Source organism: Bos mutus, chromosome 22, assembly GCF_027580195.1.
Source record: "Bos mutus isolate GX-2022 chromosome 22, NWIPB_WYAK_1.1, whole genome shotgun sequence".
Taxonomy (NCBI): Eukaryota; Metazoa; Chordata; class Mammalia; order Artiodactyla; family Bovidae; genus Bos; species Bos mutus.
The window spans coordinates 44,151,725-44,177,770 of NC_091638.1; the positions used below are offsets into that span (position 1 = coordinate 44,151,725).

The 26,046-nt window shown below is 40.6% G+C and overlaps 2 protein-coding genes across 9 annotated transcripts in view; one reads left to right on the plus strand and one right to left on the minus strand.

The window, feature by feature from the left end:
- APPL1 (adaptor protein, phosphotyrosine interacting with PH domain and leucine zipper 1) overlaps nucleotides 1-2,599 on the minus strand; it is a 34,451-nt gene extending 31,852 nt beyond the window's left edge. The window contains exon 1 of the mRNA XM_070359342.1: nucleotides 2,441-2,599. Within this exon, the coding sequence (XP_070215443.1) occupies nucleotides 2,441-2,494 (54 nt within the window). The 5' untranslated portion in view covers nucleotides 2,495-2,599. The remainder of the gene's footprint in view (nucleotides 1-2,440) is intronic.
- Nucleotides 2,600-2,734: 135 nt separating this feature from the next.
- Nucleotides 2,735-26,046, plus strand: HESX1 (HESX homeobox 1). 8 transcript variants are annotated; one of them, XM_070359356.1, is made up of 8 exons: nucleotides 2,735-4,061; nucleotides 5,012-5,143; nucleotides 8,226-8,362; nucleotides 13,450-13,566; nucleotides 24,121-24,205; nucleotides 24,719-24,918; nucleotides 25,213-25,314; nucleotides 25,405-26,046. In XM_070359356.1, exons 4-8 carry the CDS (start codon nucleotides 13,510-13,512, stop codon nucleotides 25,501-25,503), a joined length of 543 nt encoding a protein of 180 aa, XP_070215457.1. In that variant the 5' UTR covers nucleotides 2,735-4,061; nucleotides 5,012-5,143; nucleotides 8,226-8,362; nucleotides 13,450-13,509; the 3' UTR covers nucleotides 25,504-26,046. The 8 variants fall into 8 exon arrangements, with proteins under 8 accessions (XP_070215457.1, XP_070215459.1, XP_070215455.1 ...); XM_070359358.1 differs by having other exon boundaries at nucleotides 24,131-24,205; XM_070359354.1 differs by having other exon boundaries at nucleotides 23,936-24,205; nucleotides 25,405-26,045.

Genomic DNA, 26,046 nt, shown 5'->3' on the forward strand with positions numbered 1-26,046 from the left:
GACTGAAGGCGGGAGGAGAAGGAGATGACATAAAATGAGATGGTTGGATGGCATCACTGACTCAATAGACATGAATTTGAGTAAACTCTGGGAGTTGGCGATGGGCAGGGAGGCCTGGTGTGCTGTGGTTCATGGGGTCGCAAAGAGTTGGACATGACTGAGCAACTGACCTGAACTGATGCTAGATAAACAGTCCAGATAAGAACAAAAATTTATGTCCCAAAGCATTAATCTCAGCTTTCTATATAAAACTACAAAAGTCCAACAATAGGACAACCATATTAAGTCAGTGAAGGAAACACGCAACCTTTGAGTTGTTTATTCAGTATGTAATAATGTGTGAAGATACTTAAGTTATCATGTGTAGTTAAAGCCAAATAAAAATCATTATGCACAATATAATCTCAATCACATTAAAAGGTGTAAGAGAAAGGAAAAAAACCTACAAAAAAGAAAGCAAACTATTAACAGAGTTTGCTCCCGAGTGCTGGACAGGTAACTCTGTGCTTTCTGTACCTTTAATTTTTCTGAAGCAAACAACTATTATTTTTATAATCAAGTACAAAGATTAAAACTTTCACTATCTATAACAGCTGAAATTCAGAGAGTTAAGTGACTTGCCATAAAGTAGAAGGTACCAACTGGCAGTAAAGACTAAAACCCTTATATCCTAAATCCCAAATCCAGGGCTTTCATTCTTGCCACAAGTTTTCCCCTAGAATTGCTTCCCTATGTTTTCCCTTTCTAAATCCCAGTTGTCCCAATTAACTTTCCCAAATAAATATTAACTAGTTCAGATTTATTACTTCTAGAAATTGAAAGACTATCAATGTGGCTATTTCATTAAAAATTAATACTAATATGGCACATGCTTGTAAAAAACAGAAAATACAAAAAACTAATGCTCAAGTTGTAAACTTACTGTGTGAAAAACTCAAGAAATTAGATAAATTAACAGATTATACCCTCCTCATAAGTCATGGCTAAGGGCACTGTGTAACCCATTCTGAGCAGTCTTTATGAGCAGCTATAAAAGCCAGGCTAGGTAAGAGAAGAAAGGTAAGGCAGGCTGTTGAGTCTTATAAAAAAGTAAAATGACTAACTGTACCTGACCAATACATCCCACAAAATTTTTGCTAAACATCTGAAACAAATGTAGCTTATAACTTTATACTACAGAAGTCATTAAATATTTGAACTGGCTATTATTCTGGCAGTCAAAATAAGCCAAGAAGTCGGTCTCTCTTTGTGTCAGTATAGGCTGATAAGAGTACATTACCAGAAGGGATCAGGCCTGTGAAGATAACTTTCAGCGTGAAAAAAAGCCCAATCAATTCTACAATCAGAGCCCAACTCCAACTTGGCAGTCAAAACTGGCACCATATCCATGGCAGACAAGTCATACAGGAAAGTGGGATCTAGCCTCTCCCTCCTGTTCTTCTGGAGTCATATTAAACCATTAGGACACATGAAATATGTGCAACTGTAGTTCTAAATGAACATTTCAGACAACTGTCTTCATTCTAAGTGGTAGCCCAACAGCAACATTGTCTCGAATCCCTTATTGTGTAAGAAGACAGGCCCAGGGATGAAGTTTCTCAGCCCAAGTTCCAGCCCCTACCAGCATGTTTTTTTTTAACATAGCTGATTTCATTCTTCAGTACTGAAAACATAAGTCCCTGTTACGTCTTCCTTTCTTAAGGAAGAGACTATCTTAAGCTAGAGCAACCACACCAGCATCATCCCCAATGCACAAAACAAGGGGCTTTTATTTTGATGAGTTTACTAGAGCCAAGTCTGCAACCCGGGCGCAGCAGTCGTGGAGCCGCAAAGGCGCCGTCCACCTCTCGGCATGCACGGCCCGAGTGACAGCGACTGCACTCAGGGTCACGACACTCGGCCGGGAGGCTCCAGGATCAGTGACGGACTTCGCCGAGGGATTTCCGCACGGGCTAACCGACAGACTTTCAGTATTCCCCCCCTCCCCCCAAATTGTCCATTTCCTTCCCTAGCTTGATCAGAAATCATTAAGTCTACAGGGTCTTTTCTCCTCCTGCATTTCCTCCGAAGAGGTTTTCGAAAAGAAAATTCCAGGATCTGGATTTATCACCTCACATCACGGCAATTAAAAAGCATCTTTTGTCAAATACAAGGGAGCCCCGCGCGCGTAGCGACCGCCGGGCCCATCAGCCACGGCGGCGGCGGTTCGGTCGCCGCCCTCCGACTCCCAGACCCCGAGCGCGGCTCTCGGCCCAGCGACGCAGGCCCACGCGGGCCTCGGGAGGGCGGCCCGGCCTCGGCAGCTCCGGGCGCCGCCCGCGACAGGCAGGGATACTGGGGGGCGGCGCCCACCTGGGCCAGGGCGGGCACCTGCGGCCGCGGCGGCGCCAGGCCTGGAGTCGGCCAGCCCCGCTCCTTCCCTCGCCTCCCGCCGCCTAACCTGTGGGCTGTCCTCCAGCGTCTCCTCGATGGGCAGCTTGTCGATCCCCGGCATCGTGGCAAACGGAGGGCGGCGGCAAGAGACGAGGCGGCCGCCCACAGCTCCCCGCACCCGCCCGCCTGCAGCAGCTGACCCCGACCCGCCCTCTCTCGCTGGCTCCGCCGCCCTCGCCGGGCGCCGAGCGGCCGGCGCGGGAAATCCCGCCCCGCCGGCCTGCCTGCTCCGCCTCTCTGCGCGTTCATTGGCTCACGACGACGCCCGTCAGCGCAGCGGGGCTGTCCTGGAGGTTCCTTCGCTGCCCCCCGCTCCGCTGAGAGGTAGGGACTTGGAGAAGGCGAAGGCGAAGGCGTCTAAGGCGGCCTTCTTTGCGCACCTCAACACCTACCCTTCGCGAGCGGTTGGCTATAAATCGTAGGGGACCGTCTTACCTCAGCAAAGCGTGCGTCTCCTGGAACCAGAGCTTCGAGTGAGGACCGTTCTGGGGAAAATGGGACGGTTTTACTTCTCCCTCAACATTTTTCGTCAGAGACCACGAAAGAGGCCTCTCTGCAGGCACCTTTAGTTTCCTCAGATTATAACCTTCCCAACTGCCCGCAGCGTCCAGTCTCCCCTCTCCAGCAAAATGGTGCTGGCTAACTCAGATGTCTGCGAGATTAGTTGTGTTGTTAACTTGGCTTTCTGGTAAATTCGTGGATAGTAGACTCGAAAAGATTTTTTTCTAAGCATTTAGGTATCAATATATTCATTAAAAAACCCGACTTTGCTGCCAATTCATCAGTTCTTAGCTGTCCTTGAGAGACTGACATGCCACAATTCACACTTCCGTATTTCTTATTAATCATAAGTGAAAATATCTTTTTAAAGTCAGGGTACACTGATTTATTATGTTAGTAACTGATTAGCATTTCTGTTAAAGTTTTGGAAGAATATTTAAATAGCTTCTTCAGCATCTAACTTTTTTTTAATAAGAGAAAGTGAGCTGTACTTCTAGAATTTGATCTGGATTAGAACTCCTGTCTCTTTTGTCCATCTTTGTGTCCAGATTCTTCATGGAAGAATCTTTATACAGAGAAAATGGCAGAATTACTAGTGTCTTCTAAATACCTAGCCATTAATCCCACTAGTCCATCCCATTTTCATTCAAGAAATATAAGAAATGCCGAATAAAGACTATTAGTTGCCCAGTTCCACAGATAAATTGGAATGAATCCAGGTACGGTGGAACAAATCCAAATACAATAACTGGAATGGAAGTTACTTACTTTAAACTAAAATACGAGATTTTCCCAAGATCTCTTAAAGGAAAAATCAAATTTTAAAAGTTTTCCCAAGTAGACTTGCAATGTAGTTTCACGGGATTATTCATAGCTTTCAATAACTTTCAGTAAGAGCTCTCCCCTTAAATTGTTTATCAGCGAGTCACCCTGTATATGAGATCTTTAGTTTCTGAAAGGTAGTTTGGAATCAGTTCCTACAGTGTTACTGGTTGCCAGCTGCTTGAATGTACCCGGCATCGGCATGGTACAGATCTCAGCAACACAACTCTGGCCTTGGACATTTCTTGTCTACTCTGTCAGCACAATGGCATGCAACCTGACTCTGAATTAAGAAGACTTTCACAGTAAGTGACATTCTTGGTTGAACTGTGATTAGATTGTAAGTGAAGGAAAAGAAAGTTGGTGACAATTGGTAAGAATCAGGAGTAAGTGACAAATGAAAACAAAGTGTAAGAAAGAAGAGTAATTATATGGTGTAACTGAAGTTTGGCCTGTTAACTTGGCCAAACTAAATAATTCCAATGAAAAATTATCTTAGGTATCTGAATTACCTGGGTAGGGTATTATCATCAAGTTAAATGGTTTCTTTTTTTGTATGTTCCATGCTTCTAAACTGTATTTTTGTAAAGGGTTCTCAAGAGGCTATTATCAGAGAGGGGCAAGGAATTCTTCCTGGGTTCAACTGATTAAAAAACAAACAAAAACAAGTTGACTATTCAGTTGTGTGGAGAGGCAGTTCAGTCAAATTATGAAACTAGAAAGATTCTTAAAAGGCTTTCTACTTGGATTCTGTAGCTTTAAGCTACTGTTCAGTCTGCTCATCCAGAAAAATAATTGTATTTCCTATTGTAAAACACGCCTAAAGTTGCAAGATTGCAGTTTCCTTTGATAGCTAGTATAAGTTTAATCAGCCTAAGTTCTGTACAGTTGATCAAACTCGATTTCTTTTATAGAGGAAATGAAGCTTGTTCAGAGTATGCCTCAGGGGTTCCTAGAGACTCACGTGTGGGTAGCACAGTAAAAAAAAAACTTTGGCCAGCTAGTTAATTTTATGGAAGGTGAGGCAGGATTAAATGACATCCACCAAAGAATTCACTGAGACGTTTCACACATATAATTTACAACAAAAAGCTGTACAGTTTGTTAAGTAGATTTGTTAATTATTAGTCTCTGAAAATTATTATAATTAGGTTTTTACATGATACTTCTTGAAGTTCTGGTCTGTGGTATTATAGGAAAGGATCCAATAACCAAAATGACACTGGTGTTTTATTTTTTTAAATGATCCCCCTAGGTTAGTGGTGACCAAACTTATGCACACATAAAAGTCATCTGGGGGAGGTTGTTAGAATACAGATTATACTATCTTCAACCCATCAGAAGAGTCTGATGCCATTGGTCAGAGGTAGAGCTGGGAATCTTGCAGGTGAGTCCAAAGCAGCTCATCCTCAAACTGCATGTTGAAAATCTCTCTGCAGAATGGAAGATAACCATTTCCCTTACCCAAATAACTGTGTATTTTAGACTATTAAAGAGTCAAGTAAACATTTAGGAAAGAGTCTTTAGTTCCAGCTGAAGGTGGTGAGAGGGGCACCATTTCCAGAATCATCTAGAGAGCTTGGGAATCCTACTTCTTAAAAATATCCCCTGAAAGACTCCATCAATCTCAAATTTTGGCGTAATTCATACTCCTTTCAAGAGCATAATGTATACTTCAAATAATTCTAGATGTTACCTAATAAATCACTCCTTAATGAGGCTCACTTTAACAGATAATCCAGGTTGTTTTCTTACGTCTAACTGAGTTGAACAAAATTCAAGAGTATATTAATTGGTAACTGGGGATCCTGAGTCACTTCCATCTACTCTAAAACATTTGAACCAGTGGTAGAGGTGGGAAAAGCTTTGGGCAGTTGGGAGTAGAATAAAATGTTCTGAGGATGTGTTGCAAAAAGAGGTAGGTGGGCAACCAGGACTATCAGATTCTTCATTGTGCCAGTGCAAGCCACCCTCTGGCCTATCTTAATATTAATACTATTGTTGTTTTTGCTGTTTGCCACAGCATCCTTAGATTGTATATGTATGGCTAAAGCATAAATCCTTAAAAAGGCAAATTCTATAGCTTCTGCTTCTTGACTCTGAAAAGAATGAAACTTTATTTCTAGGATAATTGTATATGGCTGTTTCTTTTATGGTCACCTTGATTCATTTTTGGAAGATGAGGACATTGTAAACCAATTTTTTTGACCAATCTGAGAACCTTGAAACCAAGCAGCATTATTCCTGTTTCTTTGGGGAGGTGAATAAAAACATGAGCATGAGCTCATGGACATGGACTGTGGAGCCAAACTAGCTGACTTGGAATCTTAGCTTCAGTCTTTACTAGTTTTGTGACTTTAGGAAAGTTTCTTAATTTCTCTGTGTCTCCATTTTTTCATCTAAAAAGTGGGGTTTAATGTAGATAAATGTCCTTTATCGAGCAGAAGATATTAAGAAGAGGTGGCAAGAATACACAGAACTGTACAAAAAAGATCTTCACGACCCTGATAAGCACAATGGTGTGATCACTGACCTAGAGCCAGACATCCTGGAATGTGAAGTCAAGTGGGCCTTAGAAAGCATCACTATGAACAAAGCTAGTGGAGGTGATGGAATTCCAGGTGAGCTATTCCAAATCCTGAAAGATGATGCTGTGAAAGTGCTGCACTCAATATGCCAGCAAATTTGGAAAATTCATCAGTGGCCACAGGACTGGAAAAGGTCAGTTTTCGTTCCAATCCCAAAGAAAGGCAGTGCCAAAGAATGCTCAAACTACCGCACAATTGCACTCATCTCACACGCTAGTAAAGTAATGCTCAAAATTCTCCAAGCCAGCCTTCAGCAATATGTGAACTGTGAACTTCCAGATGTTCAAGCTGGTTTTAGAAAAGGCAGAGGAACCAGAGATCAAATTGCCAACATCTGCTGGATCATGGAAAAAGCAAGAGAGTTCCAGAGAAACATCTATTTCTGCTTTATTGACTGTGCCAAAGCCTTTGACTGTGTGGATCACAATACACAGTGGAAAATTCTGAAAGAGATGGGAATACCAGACCACCTGACCTGCCTCTTGAGAAACCTATATGCAGGTCAGGAAGCAACAGATAGAACTGGACATGGAACAACAGACTGGTTCCAAATAGGAAAAGGAGTACGTCAAGGCTGTATATCGTCACCCTGCTTATTTAACTTACATGCGGAGTACATCATGAGAAACGCTGGATTGGAAGAAGCACAAGCTGTAATCAAGATTGCCGGGAAAAATATCAATAACCTCAGATATGCAGATGATACCACCCTTGGCAGAAAGTGAAGAGGAACTAAAGAGCCTCTTGATGAAAGTAAAAGTGGAGAGTGAAAAAGTTGGCTTAAAGCTCAACATTCAGAAAACGAAGATCATGGCATCTGTTCCCATCACTTCATGGGAAATAGATGGGGAAACAGTGGAAACAGTGTCAGACTTTATTTTTTGGGGCTCCAAAATCACTGCAGATGGTGACTGCAGCCATGAAATTAAAAGACGCTTACTCCTTGGAAGGAAAGTTATGACCAACCTAGATAGCATATTGAAAAGCAGAGACATTACTTTGCCAACAAAGGTCCGTCTAGTCAAGGCTATGGTTTTTCCTGTGGTCATGTATGGATGTGAGAGTTGGACTGTGAAGAAAGCTGAGCACCGAAGAACTGATGCTTTTGAACTGTGGTGTTGGAGAAGACTCTTGAGAGTCCCTTGGACTGCAAGGAGATCCAACCAGTCCATTCGGAAGGAGATCAGCCCTGGGATTTCTTTGGAGGGAATGATGCTAAAGCTGAAACTCCAGTACTTTGGCCATCTTATGTGAAGAGTTGACTCATTGGAAAAGACTCTGATGCTAGGAGGGATTGGGGGCAGGAGGAGAAGGGGACACCAGAGGATGAGATGGCTGGATGGCATCACTGACTTGATGGACGTGAGTCTGAGTGAACTCTGGGAGTTGGTGATGGACAGGGAGGCCTGGCGTGGTGCGATTCACGGGGTCGCAAAGAGTCGGACACGACTGAGCGACTGAACTGAACTGAACTGAATGTAGAGAACCTACATGGTAGAGTCCGGAAGATGTTTAATGAGTTTTCAGGATAGTGCTGGGCACAATAATTTTTCAGTAAAAATAAGCTAAGTATTCTTTTCATTTTAAATGTTTTAATGCTTTTAAAGCAGCTTTCATTTTCTTCATTTCCCCCTCTTTATCATAACTAAAGAAATCATTATTTTCTAAATCAGAAGACTCTCCTCATTGTTGTAGATAATTTGGATAGTATTTTAAATAATATAACCATTATCCTTGCTAGTGTTTTACCACTTTGATTTAGAGACTTTTGCAGCCAAAAAAAAAATATATTAATATATATTGTGTTATTCTGGAGAAACGGTTTAGGTACAAAGCCAGCAAAGGCTGTTACTTTGTTTTTTGGTCTTTGTTTTTTGGCAGTGGGGAGAGGGGAGATTCCCAAAGCTTAAAAGACATAGACCTACATGACATTACTACTCCCCAGAAGTTCTCGGGAGCAATAGGCAAGTCATTGGAAAAGAGATTGCTGTTAGAGAAGCCAATAAGTCCCATGACTGGTAAAGTATTGAAATCATTTTACTTTTTGTTTTTTAACTTTTTATAGTACTACAGAGGGCAGTAAAAAGAGGTACTGAGAATTGAGTATACCAGTACTGTTCATAGATCAGTTGGTAAAGAATCTGTCTGCAATGCAGGGGACCTGGGTTCGATTCCTGAGTTGGGAAGATCCCCTGGAGAAGGAAATGGCAACCCACTCCAGTACTCTTGCCTGGAGAATCCCATGGACAGAGGAGCCTGGCGGGCTACTGACCATGGGGTCACAAGAGTCAGACGCGACTTAGCGACTAAACCACCACCAGTGTAGTTAAGTCTCACAGTAAATCAGCACGTCCTTCCAAAAACACTAGATGGTGCCCTAAATTTAGTTTTGGGATTTTAAGCTGCCTCAGGAGCCCTGGGATTTCTTTGGAAGGAATGATGCTAAAGCTGAAACTCCAGTACTTTGGCCACCTCACGCGAAGGGTTGACTCATTGGAAAAGACTCTGATGCTGGGAGGGATTGGGGGCAGGAGGAGGAGGGGACAACAGAGGAAGAGATGGCTGGATGGCATCACTGACTCGATGGACATGAGTCTGGGTGAACTCCGGGAGTTGGTAATGGACAGGGAGGCCTGGCTTGCTGCGATTCATGGGGTCGCAAAGAGTCGGACACGACTGAGTGACTGATCTGATCTGAATGAACAAAATGTTAAAAATCTCTGCCCTTGTGGAGCTACAGTTTAGTGGCAATGGTAGGAAGAAAGACAATGAAATATAAACATAATATGCAGTATAAGAAATAAAGTATATTAGAAAGTGGGGAGTGCTATGGAAAACAGGGAAAATGAGGTGAAGAGCAGTTGCAATTTTAAATAAGCTTGTCAGAGTGGAGTTCATTGAAAAGGTGACATCTGAACAAAAATGTGAAGGAGTCACTGGAGTGAGCAATGAGTACATCTGAGGAAAAAGTGTTTCAGGAAGAGAAACAGCCAGGGTAGAGGCCCTATGCCCTAAGGCAGGAGTGGCCTTTCTATTTGAAGGATTGCATAGAGATCAGAGTGGCAGGAAAGGGGCGAGCCAGGGTGGAGGAATCTGTTGGGGAGGAGGAAGAGAAGACAACATCATGTAAAGCCTAATGGCCTAAGTGAGGATTTTGACTTCTACCCTAATTTTGGATAAAAACACTTTTAATTGAGGTTATGATTTGAAACAAATATTAGAGAAGCTAAACTACTGATATGAGATATCATAAATTATGCACAAATTAACATTGTCTTAAGTAAACTCAGTACTTTATGAAATATACTGATTTAAAGGAAAAATTATATGAGTGATTTAGCTAAGTCATGATCAAAATAATATAGGGGCAAAAATAATGTCTTAATAACAGAAGACAGTGAGTTCATGTAAAAACAAGTGTATGGTTTTTCCTCTTCCCTTTCTAAATAATTCAGCCCTAAAGCCATTGTGTGCATGCCCAGTTGCCCAGTCACATCCAGCTCTTTGTGACCCCATGGTCTGTAGCCCACCAGGCTCCTCTGTCCATGGGATTGTCCAGGCAAGAATACTGGAGGGGATTCCCATTTCCTCCTCCAGGGGATCTTCCCAACCCGGGGATCGATCCTGTGTCTCCTATGTCTCCTGCATTGGCAGGCAGATTCTTTACCACTTTAGGGGCTTTAGGAAAGCCCTTAAAGCCGTTAGGTGGAACCAAATAAAGTAGGAATTTATGCAGGGTGGTGAGACACAGGGGCCCAGAATGAGGTGTTGGAGTCCAGCAAGCGGGGTAGGGCATCCCCACAAAGGAGCGCCCTGGTGTGCAGTGCCAGAGCCTGTTCAGGGCGTCAGGGCAAAAAATGGGCAAAAATGGCATTTTGGTGGAGAGACAACCCCCAGGCAATAGGATGTTGGAGCAAACATGGGGTGAGGATACCTGAGAGGGCTGTTTTGGTGTTCAAGCATGGTGAGGGCTTTTGTGCATGTTGAGAGCTGGCTGCATCTCTGTGGGGAAGGGATGGTAGCAGTGGCAGTTGGGTTACATACGGGGATACATGCAATAGGTAAATATATCAAGGATAAAAAAAAAGCCAGGATTCTCATTGTCAGAGAAGGGAATTACAAATACTGTATGGAAAGGGGGAAAGTTAGAATGCGCCCTCTAGTGCTAGCAATGGCACCCCACTGCAGTACTCTTGCCTGGAAAATCCCATGGACAGAGGAGCCTGGTGGGCTGCCGTCTATGCGGTCGCACAGAGTTGGACACGACTGAAGCAACTTAGCAGCAGCAGCAGCAGTGCTAGATTGGAATTAGAGGTATCCATGGTTGCTAAGAGTTGGACACGACTGAGGGACTTCGACTTTTCACTTTCATGCATTGGAGAAGGAAATGGTAACCCACTCCAATATTCTTGCCTAGAGAATCCCAGGGATAGGGGGGCCTGGTGGGCTGCCATCTATGGGGTCGCACAGGGTCGGACACAACTGAAGCAATTTAGCAGCAGCAGCAGCAGCAGCAGTAGCATGGCTTCCCTGGTGGCTCAGACGGTAAAGAATATGCCTGCAGTGAGAGAGATCTGGATTTGAACCCTGGGTTGGAAGATTCCCTGGAGGAGGGCATGGCAACCCACTCCAGCATTCTTGTCTGGAGAATCCCCATGGACAGAGGAGCCTGGCAGGCTATAATCCATGGGGTCGTAAAGAGTCGGACACAGCTGAGTGACTAAGCACAGCACATGTGAACTCACAGGTTTCAATACATGTATGGGATATAAAGTGTGTATATGTCATATACCTGCATTTATTTCCTACCTTTTTCATTGAGAAAGCCTTTGAGAGAGATGCCCCAATAACAGTGGATGCACATCTGAGTCTATATCTTGGCTTCCAAACACTATTGTTCATTAAAAAGAAATAGGACTGGTCAGAGAAATGGCTGACTCTAGGTCTGGAGCAAGAAAAGAATAAGATATACCTGAGACACTTTATGCTAGGAGGTAGAAAGTGCTCAAAAATGATTTGTCAAGGGACTTCTCTGACAGTCCAGTGGTTAAGACTTCCCCTTCCAATGCAGGGGATGTGGATTCAATCCCTGGTCAGGGAGATCCCACATGCCTCACAGCCAAAAAAACAAAACATAAAGCGGAAGTAACGTTGTAGTAGATTCAACAAAGACTTTAGAAATGGTCCACATCAAAAAATGATGTGTGGAAAGAACACAAGTCAGCTTGAAGGGGGCTTCCATTAGCCAAATCAGGGGAAATTTCAGCATCACTGTAAGTAATGAGATTATAACTCCTTAAATAAAATAGAAAACCATGAGTTCATATTGATATAAATAAATGAATAAAAACATTTGTTGCAAAGTATTTGCATAGGCTTAAAAATAACCTCACCAAAAAAACCCACTACATTATAAAGGGGGAAAGAGTAACTTTCTAGTGGGAAAACCTGGCAGACACCATCTTAATCAAATGCTGAAAGTTGAAATCACCAATAATGAGACTAAAATTATATGCTACCTGATAGGAAATAATGAGAATACAGCATCAGTTCTGTGTCATCCCCTCAGAGATCACAAGGAAACATGAAACAAATCCTAACTGAAGAAGTACTGAAAACACTGCTGAAATGACAGCTGCCTTTTTAAATTATAACCATTTAGAAATATATATTTACTTTAAGTCAATTCCACTAATATCTGAGTTGCTAGATGGTGGAAATGTTATTTCCAGTTATCTTCTAGTACTAAAATGAGCTCATTTGTTTAGGTTATATGTGTGAACTGTATAACAATAATGTTTACAAATCCAGATAAATTCTCCTACAGTATTTTTAGAACCTGTATTATTTAAATTGTATGCTGCCAATTTTCATTAGTTTTTTACCTTCTCAGTCTGGGGAACTATATTTTCATTCTGAGGTAATTCAGTTTGCTAAATACTTTGTCACTTGTTTATATGATTAAAAACACAATTTTCAAGTGGTAAACTCTCTTTCACCTCTACTCCTTCTGTTAATGATGTGTGAGTGCATGCTAAGTCACTTCAGTTGTGTCCAACTTTTTGCGATCCCATGGACTCTGGCCTGCCAGGCTCCTCTATCCATGGGATTCTCTGGGTAAGAATCCTGGAGTTGCCATTCCCTTCTCCAGGGGATCTTCCTGACCTAGAGATTAAACCCCCATTTCTTGGGTCTCCTACGTTGGCAGGCAGCTGATACCATCTGTTTGGTCACAGAAACTAGAAATGTGGCAATCACAGTCACTTTCTCCCTCTTACTCCCCTCAACAAACAGACACACACACAGACACACACACATACCCCTATAACTACACCTAATTGGCCTTCATTATGTTGCTTTTCTCTGACGTTTTCCTGAAACATCTCTACCTAAAGACATATCTGAAAAGCCTTCTAGTAACATTGATAATGGTAATAAATGATAGCAAATAATTTATGTAACATTTACTATGTGTCAGGGATTATTTCAAGGGCTTTGCAAGTATTAATCTCACTTGATCCTCAATTATCCCCATTTAATTATAGAGGAAACTGAGGCACAGAGAGGCTAAGTTACATAGCCAAGGTCACATAGTTGAAAAGAGTCAGTGCTGGAATTTGGACCCGGGTAGTGTGACACCAGGGTTGGGCTCTTACAACTCATCAGTCCTATTCAGTTTCACTCAAGCTGATTTGGGCCCCTTTTTGCTCCCATGCACAACCTCTTGTGCACACATCTTTAAAATTTTGTATTTATTTATTGGTGTTCCTAGAAGAATAAGAGAATTATGCTACTTATATTTACAAAAGTAGAGAGAATAATGAACCCACGATATTATATTTTTATTCATTAGAGACAATGAATCTACATATACCCATCACTCCAATTCAGCACTTACCAACATTTTACAATACTTGCTTCAATTATCTTTCTTTTCTTTCTTGTTTTCCTGAAGTATTTTATTTATTTAATAATTTTATTTAGTTATTTTTGGCTGTGCTGGGTCTTCATTGCTATGCGTGGGCGTTCTCCAGTTGGGGCGAGTGGGGGCTATTCTTCCTTGTGGTGGACAGGTTTCTCATTGTGGTGACTTCTCTTGTTGCAGACAGAGCACAGGCTCTAGGTGTGCAGGCTTCAGCAGTTGGCACATGGGCTTAGTTGCTCTATGGCATGTGCGATTGTCCCAGACCAAGGATCGAACCAGTGTCCCCTGCATTGCAAGGTAAACTCTTAAGCCCTGGACCACCAGCAAAGCCCTTCTGAAGTATTTTAAACTAAAACCCAGACATTCTGAAATTTCACCTATAAATATTTAAGTAGAATCTTTTAGAGGGACTTTCAGTAAATGTAACCATAATCACATCATGACACCTAACAAAATTAATATTAATTACTACCTTCTTAATCATGAGTTTCTTGAGGGCAGAAATCATTTCATCTCCTGGTTACTTAGTACATCCCTGTACATGCTGGAGTTTAATAAATGTTTGTTCTGACTTAAAAGTTTGTTTTTAAGTTGATAAGAAAACCATGGCATTTATCCTCCAGAAACAATGTTATAACTGACAATCAGGTTCTCAAGTTAACTGACAACTCTAATTTAATCTACAATGATTAGATTAAGTAACACTAACGTGTAGGCCTGAGCCCCTGGAAGCCTTAAATCCTGAACTATTTTATTTTTGATTACTGAGTCTAGGGAAATCCTGAGTCTAATTTAACCTAGCCCTGAATTTTCTTGTCCTCAATGTCAGTCTGGGGAGGACATAAAGACGGGCTATACTGGGTGGGAGCGTTCATTGGTAAAGATTTCTTGGAATGAAATATGGCAGAATTCACAAAAAGCATATTATTTTTTTCTTCATAATAAATTCTGGTTTATTTTTGGGTGACAAAAAAATAATATATTCTTCAAAGAAACTTTTTCATGGAAATACTCCTGCATATGTGCTAAGAAGGTATTCATTGTTTGTTAGAGTTTAAAAAATTGGAGACACCCAAGTGCCGTTATCAAGAGAGTAGTTCAGTAAATTGTGATTCTTCCGCTTACTGTAGCATCAGGCAGCTATTGAAGCATGGGATGGAGCTGTATGTGCTTATGCCATGTCAATGTAGGGAAACCACATTGCAGAACAGTACGTGTGTCTGGCTCCCTGTGGATAAAAGCGTGTGTGTGCAGCTACCTATTTATGTCAAGGCATTCTAAAAAATAGGAAGGAGCACTAAAGTGTTAATAGTGGATGCCAGTGGGTTGGACAGTAAAAATGGGGTAGAATTGAAGGAAACTATCATTTTACTCATGTACCATAGTAAATATTAAATGAATTTTTTAAAATCAAAAGGCATCAGTGTTTTAGATAATTTTATATCAAATTTTTAAAACCAAGAACTTGATATATACAAGAGGCACTGTACAGAAAACAATTTTGACTGGTTTGAAAATGTACAAATATGAAACTATAATCTTTTGAGATTGAGAAAAGCCTAAAATGTTTTCTAAATATAAATAGAGTGAACTTTTCTACAAATCTTTATTTAATATCTTATGTTTGATGAGTACTGAGATGGTTGCCAGGAGAGACAAAAGTATGTGTGAAATAATCCCAACTCCCTGGTGGCTCAGATGGTAAAGACTCCACCTGCAATGCAGGAGACCCGAGTTCGATCCCTGGGTCAGGAAGATCCTCTGGAGAAGGGAAGGGCAACACACTCAAGTATTCTTGCCTGGAGGATCCCATGGACAGAGGAGCCTGGCAGGCTACAGTCCATGGCGTCGCAAAGAGTAGGACACGATTAAGCGACTAAAGCTTATTCTTCAACCTTGTAACCACTGAGGATTATACCATATGTTTCAAGTAATAGCAAAGGCTAATGGCCTTAGGAATGACAGAGTATCACAGACATGAATTGTGCCTCAGGATTTTAAAATTGTAAGCTCAGATTTTAAATGAATCCCCCACAGGTAGCTAGTGGGAGCCTATTGTACAGCACAGGGAGCTCATCTTGGTGTTCTGTGATGGGAGGGATGGGAAGGAGGTTCAGGAGGGAGGGGATATATGCATACATACAGCTGACTCACTTCTCTGTACTACAAAAACTAACAGAACATTGTAAAACACCTCTATTAGTTCAGTTCAGTTGCTCAGTCATGTCCGACTCTTTGTGACCCCATGAACCACAACACACCAGGCTTCCCTGTCCATCACTAACTCCTGGAGTCTACTCAAACTCATCTCCATTGAGATGGTGATGCCTTTGAAGCATTTCATCCTCTGTCATCCCCTTCTCCTCCTGCCCTCAATCTTTCCCAGCATCAGGTCTTTTCAAATGAGTCAGCTCTTCACATCAGGTGGCCAAAGTATTGGAGTTTCAGCTTCAACATCAGTCCTTCCAATGAACACCCAGGACTGATCTCCTTTAGGATGGACTGGTTGGATCTCCTTGCAGTCCAAGGGATTCTCAAGAGTCTTCTCCAACACCACAGTTCAAAAGCATCAATTCTTTGGCGCTCAGCTTTCTTTATAGTCCAACTCTTAAACCCCAATTTAAAATAAGGAATCCCCCATCTCACTTTTATTGAATTATAGTTACAGAATGTCATAATGTCTAATCTGTGGATTACCCTGGAGTGATATATAAGTAGTTCATAGAAAACTGGGAATACTTTTACACATTAAGAAGCAATGGCAACAAGAGCAAACGCACAACATTTACGTGTATTTACAAATGTCTCCTCCTCCTAGTCTCATCTATCCATCCGTCCATTTATTTATTCATTTAAGAAATATTAATTGAATGTCTACTTTGGCATTTTTCTAGGAGATACTGAAGGTGTTAACAGTAAAATCTAAAGTCTTCTATATATTTTAGAAAACATATTTAAAAATTCTGAGGGTCTCAAATAGAACAGTGGTATTCTTACGCATAAGTAAGAGGCTAACGTCATGAAGCTTTGCTTATTGCATTTCTTTCTTATCCTCACAGCCTGGTTTTCTTTCTTATTATACTCACAGGCTGATTTTCTTTCTTATTGTGCTATGACTGGTTTTTTGAAAACTCTGCCAAAACATCTAAGACATTGGGCATTTTTCCTGGTAGTTAATGATTTGAGGTTTAGTTGAAATACATAATTAGAAAATGTTAGCAAAGCCTGAGTTGATTCACAAGTTACTAGAGCAAAATAAAACATAAACATCTCATTTTTACTTCATCTTGTACATACAGATGTCTAAAATACAGACTTCCAATTTTACAATTCCTATAATCTCTTCTCTTCAATGTCAGTGTGTCAGGCTTTTATTTCTTATTTCAAAATAAATGTTGAAAGATATCGAGGATTGATTATATGGAAGGTTTCACAACCCTTTTCTTGGTTGATTGGTGTATTTTGATGTTTATATTTTGAAATCATTGGGAAAGATGTTATAATGGCCATTAATTAGCCATCGTGTATTATCCTTTTTATATGTGTCAACCTTCAGTTTGCTAATATTTTAAAGTTTTTGTGTCAGTGTTCATGAGAGATATTTGTCTGTAATTAAAAACAAATTTTTTTGTTATCAGGGTTATTCAGACCTCATAAAACAGATTTAGAAGGGTCCTTCCTCTTCCATTTTCTGAAAGAGTTTGTTTAAGATTGGTATTTGTGTAAGATTTTCTTTAAATGTTTGATAAACTTCACCAGTGAAGTTATCTTGGCCTGAAGTTTTCTCTGTGGGAAAGAATTTGATAACCAGTTCTGTTTCTTTAATAGATATGTAGCTAGTCATATTTTCCATTTCATGTTGTTTCAGTTTTTGTAATCATATAGTTTTTAAAGATTCTTGCCTATTTCATGTAAGCTACTGAATTTACTGGTATAAAGTTGTTCATTATATTCTTTTTTTTTTTAATGTCTGTATTCTCTGTAGTGGTATTACCTCTTTATTCCTAATATTGGTAATTTGTGTTCTGTCTTTTGTTCTTGTCTCCCTACAGGTTCCCCTTTCTCAGTTTTTTATGATGGAGCTTTTTAGATAAATTATCTAGTGCTGCGTAAATCACCCAAAACTTGGTGGTTTAAAACAGTAGTGTTCATTTAATACCTCTCACTGTTTCTTTATGTCAGGAATTCAGGAGTGACTTGGATACCCAGTCCTGTCTTGTAGTTTCCATTAAGATTGTGGTCAGATGTCATTTGGGGCTTTAGTCATCTGAAGGCTTGAATGGAGCTGAAAGATTCACTTGCCAAGTGGCATATTCACATAGCTGGCAAGTTGATGTTGACTGTTGACAGGAAACTTCAATTCCTCTCCATGTTGGCCTCTATACCTATCATGGTGGCTGCTCACGTGTGCTTGCTTCTCTTTGATTGTGAGATTATATTTGCTTAGTTTTAATCTGTGGGAATTTTGTGACCTAAATTAGCGAGGCTTTCTCCCAGAGAGCGTTTGGTCTGCTTTTGCCGGGAACCAATATTAAAGTGAAAATGGGGAGTGAAAAAGTTGGCTTAAAGATCAACATTCAGAAAACGAAGATCATGGCATCTGGTCCCATCACTTCATGGGAAATAGATGGGGAAACAGTGGAAACAGTGTCAGACTTTATTTTTGGGGGCTCCAAAATCACTGCAGATGGTGACTGAAATGGCAGCCATGAAATTAAAAGACGCTTACTCCTTGGAAGGAAAGTTATGTCCAACCTAGATAGCATATTGAAAAGCAGAGACATTACTTTGCCAACAAAGGTCCATCTAGTCAAGGCTATGGTTTTTCCTGTGGTCATGTATGGATGTGAGAGTTGGACTGTGAAGAAGGCTGAGTGCCGAAGAACTGATGCTTTTGAACTATGGTGTTGGAGAAGACTCTTGAGAGTCCCTTGGACTGCAAGGAGATCCAACCAGTCCATTCTGAAGGAGATTGGCCTTGGGATTTCTTTGGAAGGAATGATGCTAAAGCTGAAACTCCAGTACTTTGGCCACCTCATGCGAAGAGTTGACTCATTGGAAAAGATTCTGATGCTGGGAGGGATTGGGGGCAGGAGGAGAAGGGGACGACAGAGGATGAGATGGCTGGATGGCATCACTGACTCGATGGCCATGAGTCTGGGTGAACTCCGGGAGTTGGTGATGGACAGGGAGGCCTGGCGTGCTTCGATTCATGGGGTCGCAAAGAGTCGGACACGACTGAGCGACTGAACTGAACTGAACTGAATATTAAAGTGACCTCAAGTGAGAATCTTCTGTTCAACTCTCCTACCTACTACTAGCCTGAGGGTTAGAATCCTGGTTTCAGTGATGCTAAGGATTTTTGCTCTTGTGGGTGACCTCTTATTTATCATTTGTCTGCTGATCACTGCTCCCAGTTCTGAGTTCAATTCTTGGTTGTTGTGTTTTTACTGTTTCGTGTGGTGAGGAAACAAAATTTCCCTTACGTGTTCAGACCTCAGCATTGCACTTGAAGATATATTTTATACAAGATCTAATTGTTTTGTAGTGGAAGAGTCTTTCAAGGAATATGGCCCAGCGTATTGCTATAACAGAAATATCTCATTCATTCTCCAGTTTACTTCAAATTTGGCTTTTTTTCTCTACCCTTCCAGCTTGCCAAAGTTGACAGTAACTCCCTTGTTAACAAATCTGTGGATACATTTCTGTCTTCTTTTTACCCAGCCTCTTAGCATTGACACAGCTGATCATTCATTTATTATTTCATCTAGTTTTAGCTGAGCACTGTTGTGGATACTAGAACAAACAAAAATTCTAAAGATAAGAAACAGGCAATAAACAGGAAACAAGATGAACATACAATAAGACAAAAGGGAGGAGAGAGGGCATCAAGACTCCTGAAATTTTTTAAGGGACTGAAAGAGTAAGCCTCATTGGAAAAAATTGTATTTAAGGAAATACTTGAAGGAGGTAACAGAGTAAGTAAACTGTGAGAATATGTGAGGGAAGAACATTCTAGGGAGTGAAAACAGCCAGTGTACAGGCCTGAGGCAGAACTGTACCTGTGTTTTCAGGAAGAGGAGAGGTCTCATGTAGCCAGAACAAAGTCAGCATGGGAGATGTGATGAAAGATAAGATCAGATTGGGAAGGGGAGCTGGCAGATCATGTGACACTGTATATAACACTAAAAAGACTGACTTTTACTGAGATGGGAAGCCATTTTTTGAGCAGAGTTGTGACATGAACGGATATGTTTTTAAATAATCCCTCTCGCTGGCTGCTGTGTTGATAGAAAACCATAAGGGATCAAGGATGGACGCAGTGAGACCACTTAGATATTGTTGTAGCCATCTTTCTCCTTGATCCTTTTTCCTCTCTTGGGTTGATTATCATTTCTCCACATTTTTCCCTTGGCTTACTACCTGTTTCCTTCTCTAGTTCTTTTTCCAGCACATCTTTTCCAATTTCTAAATATTGAAATATCTCAGACTTGGTCTTAAGATCCTTCTTGTGTCTAGGGTCATTCACTGGGTGATCTCATACAAACCTCTGGCTTTTAATGGTTTTAATACATATGATTTGTGCTAGTGATGCACAGACTTAGAGATTCAACCCTGAGCTCAAACTCAGAAATCCAGTAGCCCACTTGCAATCCAAACTGAAACTTCATTTCTCCCCAAACCTTTCCTCCCCTAGTCCAGGCTTCCACACCCCAATAAATGACACTGTATTTGCTCAAGCCAAAAAAACAGTCATCCTTAATGCCTCTCTTTCCTTCATTTCTCCTAATCCACCAGCAAGATGTGTTTTTCTGTTCCCACATGAAGGAGCTGTTTCCTCCACAATGCTGTATGTCAAATGACCTCAGAAATCTCAGTAGCTTAATAAACAATGAATATTTATTTTTCTCACCCATGAAACTGCAGGTCAGTTGGTGTTTGGCTGAGTTTGCCTGGGCTGTGCCTGCTTAATGGCAAGCTGCAGGATGGGGTGGGGTCTCCTTCACGTGTGTTCATTCTAGGGCTTAGGCTGAGAGGCAGCAACTGCCCCACGGATGACCACACAGTGATGTCAGAAGCTCAGGAGGGCAAACCAGTCATATTTCAGGCTTCTAGTGTGTTGCCGTTGACTGAAGCAAGTCACATGGACAAGCCCAAAGCTGAGGGGTGGAAAGTACACTGTATCCACGATGAGGCCACAGCAAGGGGATAGCTATATAATATATTGTGGGGATGAAAGAATTGAAACTAATTATCCAATTACTTCATCTCCCACAACCTCCTAAAGAATTGTACCACTTCCCAGATCCACTGTTAGCCATCATCTCTTGCCCCTGGACAGTTATCTCTCTTCTCATCATACCTAGAACAATGCCTTGCATTAGTATATGCTCAGTAAGAATGTAGTGAATAAACAACTCTCAGGTGATCTTCGATTTCACTGGTTGCACTCATCACTCTTCAGTCTCTTTCTATGTAGCAGCCAGGATGGGATTTTAAAACTGTAAATCCTATCTGTGCTATAAAGAGAAATATATCTGGTCTCTGTCCCTGGTTCCAGGCACACAGCTACTAAATTTCTTAGAATTTCCTGAGTAATAAGAGTGATAGGAACATCTTTTATTCTAATGACATGACTCTTGGTGGGCTTCTCAATAGCTTCAAGATGTGGGCTGGTTACAGGAAAGACCAAACCTAGATTAGAGGCTTATAACTTTCAGCCCCACCTGCCAGCCTCAGGGGAGGGTCACCAATAGCTGATGATTAATCAATCTTGTGTATGTAATGAAACTCCATAAAAAACCCACTACAAAAAGATCAGGATTCTGAGAGCTTCCAGGTTGGCAAACACATTGAAGTGCTGGGAAGGTGGTGCCCAGAGAGGGCATGGAACCTCTGTGCCCCTTCCCCACACCTTGCCCTACACATCTCTTCCATCTGTTCCTGAATTGTATCTTTTCTAGTAAACGTAAACAGCATGCCTTCTTGAATTGTGTGAGTTCTAGCAAATAATTGAACCTGTGAAGGGGAACTCTGAATTTACAGTTGGTTAGTCAGAAGTACAAGTGGCAACCTGGGACTTGCAAGTGGTAACTATAGTCTTGGTGGACTGAGCCCTTAACCCGTGGGGTAGTTGGGGTCAGAATTGAATTTTGGATACCCTGTTGATGTCTACAGAGAACTAGAGAATCGCTTGGTGTGGAAAAGCCCATATACATTGGGTGTCAGAAATGTTGTGAGTAAAAACAACTCAGACTGTCATATTAGTCCCAGCTTAAAACCCTGCCCTGGGTTCGCTTTGCACTTGAACTCCTTACCACGGTCTTTATAGGTCTTCATAAAGGCATCCATTATCCAGCCAGGCCTGGCTCTCCAAACACTAGCATCTGGTACCACTCACCGCTCTCTGGCTAACTGCCCTTTTCCTCCTCAAATATTCCAATACCTTTCAGCTGCAAGACCTTTGTACTTGCTGTTCCTTCTGACTGGAATGCTCTTTCTCAAAATCTTGGCATGCTAGCATTCTCTTACCCTCAGCTAAAATGTTACCCCCTGAGAGAGGCCTCCCTGACCATCAATACTTAAAGACCCTCTTCGCACCCCACCTCCACCCCTGTTATGTTTCATCACCACCACTTTGTTTATTCCTTTCAGTGAGTTTATCGCTCTCTGAAATGACCTTGCTTTTGTTCATTCCTAATCCTAGAATGGTGTCTGACACATGTTAAGTGCTCTGTAAAAGTCTGTTGAGTCGATATATGAGAAAACATTGCCTCCACATTTTTAAAGAAACTCTTTGCTGTCTTTTATTTTCATACATACTCATCCAGATGTAAAATGGTATTAAGTCCACATAAAATCAACTCAGGATAAATAAAAATATTGCAGTGTCTGTGTTGATAAAGCAGAAATTGGGGACTGCCTCTAGGGCCCTGGTCTGTGGGGTCGAAGGTCTCAGTCAGGCCGCCTTCTACCTCCCTTACTGAGGAGCCAGCTTTCCTGGCTCATCTTTCTCCTTTTTCCCTCCTCATCATGGTTAATGTACAAGATTATTTATTTATTAATATTTACAGTTATTGTTTGTGGGCTGTCTCACTGCCCCCCACCTCTGCCGCCACCACGAGCTTCATGGGCACGTGAAGGCAAGGACCCTGTTCGGTTTTTAGGTACGCAGTAGATGTTCTTCCATTTGGGGGGTGGATCAGTGAATGAATGTCTCAAAGGAAAGGAAAGAATCTGGAAGGCCGAGAATCAGTCTCTTTCTCCAGGTCGCTCCAGGGTAGGGGAGCCCCCACCACTGACTGTTTACCTTCCAAGACACTGTAGGCAAAACCTCCATGACGATATATGTTTACTAGTTTATTTATTGTCAGAATGGCTTTGCTTATATATTTATAACTCCATCTTGTGTGCGTGTTTCGTTTTCTGTGTGAATTCTTTGTTCACATTGGGGCTCACATAAGGAGGAATTTAGCTTAGTATTTATGACATCGTGATAGGAAGTGACATCACGACAAGGCAAAATCTGATAAAGTTCCGTTCCATTCTGTAGAGGCTGTTTCCTCCTTGAGCACACACTTCTTTTCTTCTTCCCACAAGGAAAGCCCAGTAGTTGTCTGAATGCTGTATAAAACTGAGCACTTAAATTTATCATCAGGAAGGTATTAAAAGAAGAGGAGCAAGAGAGTACAAGAACTAAAAGTGTTACAACTTTGGTGAGAAGTGGTCACTTCAGAATCGTCTCATTTAGCAGCTATATTTCTCTTTTAATTTCACATTTTCTTAGGATAATGAAATGAAAATATTTTGTTCTTGGTTATTTTTCACAAGTCTTCTTGTCCTCATGAGAACCATCCAGTCTCTCAAAATATCAACAGAAATTTTTCTTTAAAAGATCAATTATGCATTTTTCTTTGAAACAACTGATGGGAGAGAAATTCTTCCTTTAGTTTGAATAGGCATACTTTTAAGTTGCTTGGAGGTAGTTATATGTGAATCTTCATATTAACTTGTATCTCTCTCATTTAAAAGAAAAGATGAGAGAAGAGGATTAACTCATTAATTATTTAAAATACTTGGTGCAACTGTTCCTTGTTAGTTAATCCAGGCACTTGGAAGAAAATTACACTCAGTGTTAATAACATTGCCAACCTTTTCCAGTATGCTGCACTCCAAATACTATTGTGTTTTCATTGACAACAGTCACTATTACATATGCATGTGAAAAACGGGCATTTTCATCAGAATTACTGTAATAGCATTAAGAGATTATTATTTTTCCAATTTCTTTGGAAGAAAATTCACTTAAATTAGATTATTTATTACTTGACTGCTCTTCTGTCTTGCCTGTATGTTTAGGTAACTGGAGTCCATGAAAGTATAAACTTCAGAATAAAAAGCATGATTTTATACATTGATGATTTCAAATAAAAGAGGAGTGCTAGTCTGTGTGCATCATTTCTTTTGAGAAAGTTAAGTCTGTGTTCTGTTTAGGAGAGATAACACTTTTTGTCCCTGTAGGTGGCCCCCGTGGTGTAGCCATTAGTTGCTAATTACTTGCAAACAAATAAACAATTAACTCCTGGAGCTGCTGGCTGGGCCAGTGTGCATTGACATGCTAAAACTTTCTGAAACGGGATTTTAATTAGTGACGTTCTAAATCCAGCCCCCTTGTCTGCGGAGCAATAAGGTGAACTGCAGGAAGGTCCAGCCCCGGACACGTGGGGCAGAGCCAGCCAGGGAGGCTTGGAGCTGTTGCTCTGTACAGCCCACGCAAGGATGTCTCCTAGTCTTCAGGAAGGTGCTCGGCTTGGGGAAAGCAAACCCTCACCCTGTGCCTTTTCAATTGAGAGTATCTTAGGACTGGACCAGAAGAAAGACTGTGTTCCATCGACGAAACCCCACAGGCCCTGGGCGGACACCTGCGGCTCTTCAGGTATGCCACAACTTAATTTTTTAATTTCTTTGTTAATTTGTTTACAGTGTTTAATTTGGCCTTTTTTCTTTTTTCATATTACATAGACTTAGAGAAAAACTTTACTTTCATCCAAGTACATAATTGAAATATCTAGCACTTTTAATGCCTCCATCTGAGTGTTATGGGAAATAAAAAGAACATTGGCCTTAGATCCAAGTAGGTATGAAGTGCACCCATGAGAAATGCCAGAAGCCTTCATTTACTTCAGAAGAGCTCTGGGTTTATTTGCCATATCATATATTCTAAATCTTCTCATTGAAGAATAAATGACATTCAGAGGCCAGAATGTGTTCTCTATCAGCAAGACAGGACTCTCATTTTTGTTTGCTTTTTGGATTTTGGTCTCCTGTGAAACCCAGAAGAATTCTACTAGGAAAGTTAGAGACAAGTTTCTGAAGTTACTTCTTATATACAACTTTGTAGAATATAGAAATGGACACCTAAAATGTTATTTCTTTTTTCTCTTTTTAGGGAAAGAAGTTAACCTATGTCTACATGTCCCAACTCTTCCCAGTGGGATCTCATTACCTCAAACTGTGGATCACTCAGTCCCGGAAGAAAGTGTTTGGAAATACGAAGATTACTTTGCACCCTCAGAGAGACTTTCTTTGAAAAGAGAGTTGAGTTGGTATAGAGGCCGAAGACCCAGAACTGCTTTTACTCAAAACCAGGTGGGAAGTTTTTTCAGCCAATAATCTTAATACAAAGGCTTTAACTGATGCCCTGTTGGGCAAAAAGCCCATCCACTTTGGGATCTCAGTTTAGAAGCCTTATTAATGAAACAATAGACCGTATCTCTCTCTCTCTCTCTCCCCTTTAACAGTTTCTGGATAGTCATTAAAAAAAAAGCTTACAGATTAATTGCCCAAGATTTGAATGCAATTATTTTGCTATACAAATTAAAGTCTATTTTATGATGAGAGACCAAAGATCAACATTTTAAATAACTATTTCCTTATTCTTAGATTGAAGTGTTAGAAAATGTCTTTAGAGTAAACTGCTATCCTGGCATTGATATCAGAGAAGACTTAGCTCAAAAATTGAACCTAGAGGAGGACAGAATCCAGGTAAATTTTCAGACTTAGTTATTACTTGTAGCAATGAAAATGTTAATAATAACATTTCTGAGGTCTGTTTTTATCTTCCCTTAATTTTAGATCTGGTTCCAAAATCGGCGTGCAAAGCTGAAAAGGTCCCATAGAGAATCACAGTTTCTAATGGCAAAAAAAAATTTCAACACAGATCTTCTGGAATAAATAGAAAACTAAACATGTGGAATTATCTTCCAGTTGCAGAACATGAAGAATTAATGGAAATATCAAGTATTGAAAATGTTATGTTTTCTGTGTTTAATCTGAGTATTGTCATTTTTATTGGAAAATATATTGTAAATAATTACTATTATAACATGGCACCTGTTATACTTGGGCACTGTTAGTTACAATAAAGGCCTTTCCTATATATTTTAATAAACATTTGCAGAAAAAGCCAGTTATTTTTGGTGAGCAAATTTAATCAAATAAATTTGTTTATTAAAATCAGTAAACTCATAGCTAATTGACTCTACAACTGGATTCCATTTACAAAATAATTCAAGTCAAATAGTCTGAAGAATGGCACAAAGATGTGATTTGTTTCAATAAATTCCCTTCAACTGCATTTTGAAATATGATTATATTTAATATAGCATATGATTTATTCATGAATCTTTTGTTTCTCTATTTCTGGCATAAAGCAGTGAGATTTTCTTACCATATATCAATACAAATTCTTATAACACTCTAGTTTCAAGTTTTTTA

What these genes read in the sequence shown, in the direction of transcription:
- HESX1 (XM_070359354.1), top strand. Translation starts at nt 24,049, where the DNA reads ATGTCTCCTAGTCTTCAGGAAGGTGCTCGGCTTGGGGAAAGCAAACCC. An exon ending in GGACACCTGCGGCTCTTCAG is followed by an intron (nt 24,206 to 24,718) that starts GTATGCCACAAC and finishes TTCTCTTTTTAG; the next exon opens with GGAAAGAAGTTAACCTATGT. An exon ending in TAGAGGAGGACAGAATCCAG is followed by an intron (nt 25,315 to 25,404) that starts GTAAATTTTCAG and finishes CCTTAATTTTAG; the next exon opens with ATCTGGTTCCAAAATCGGCG.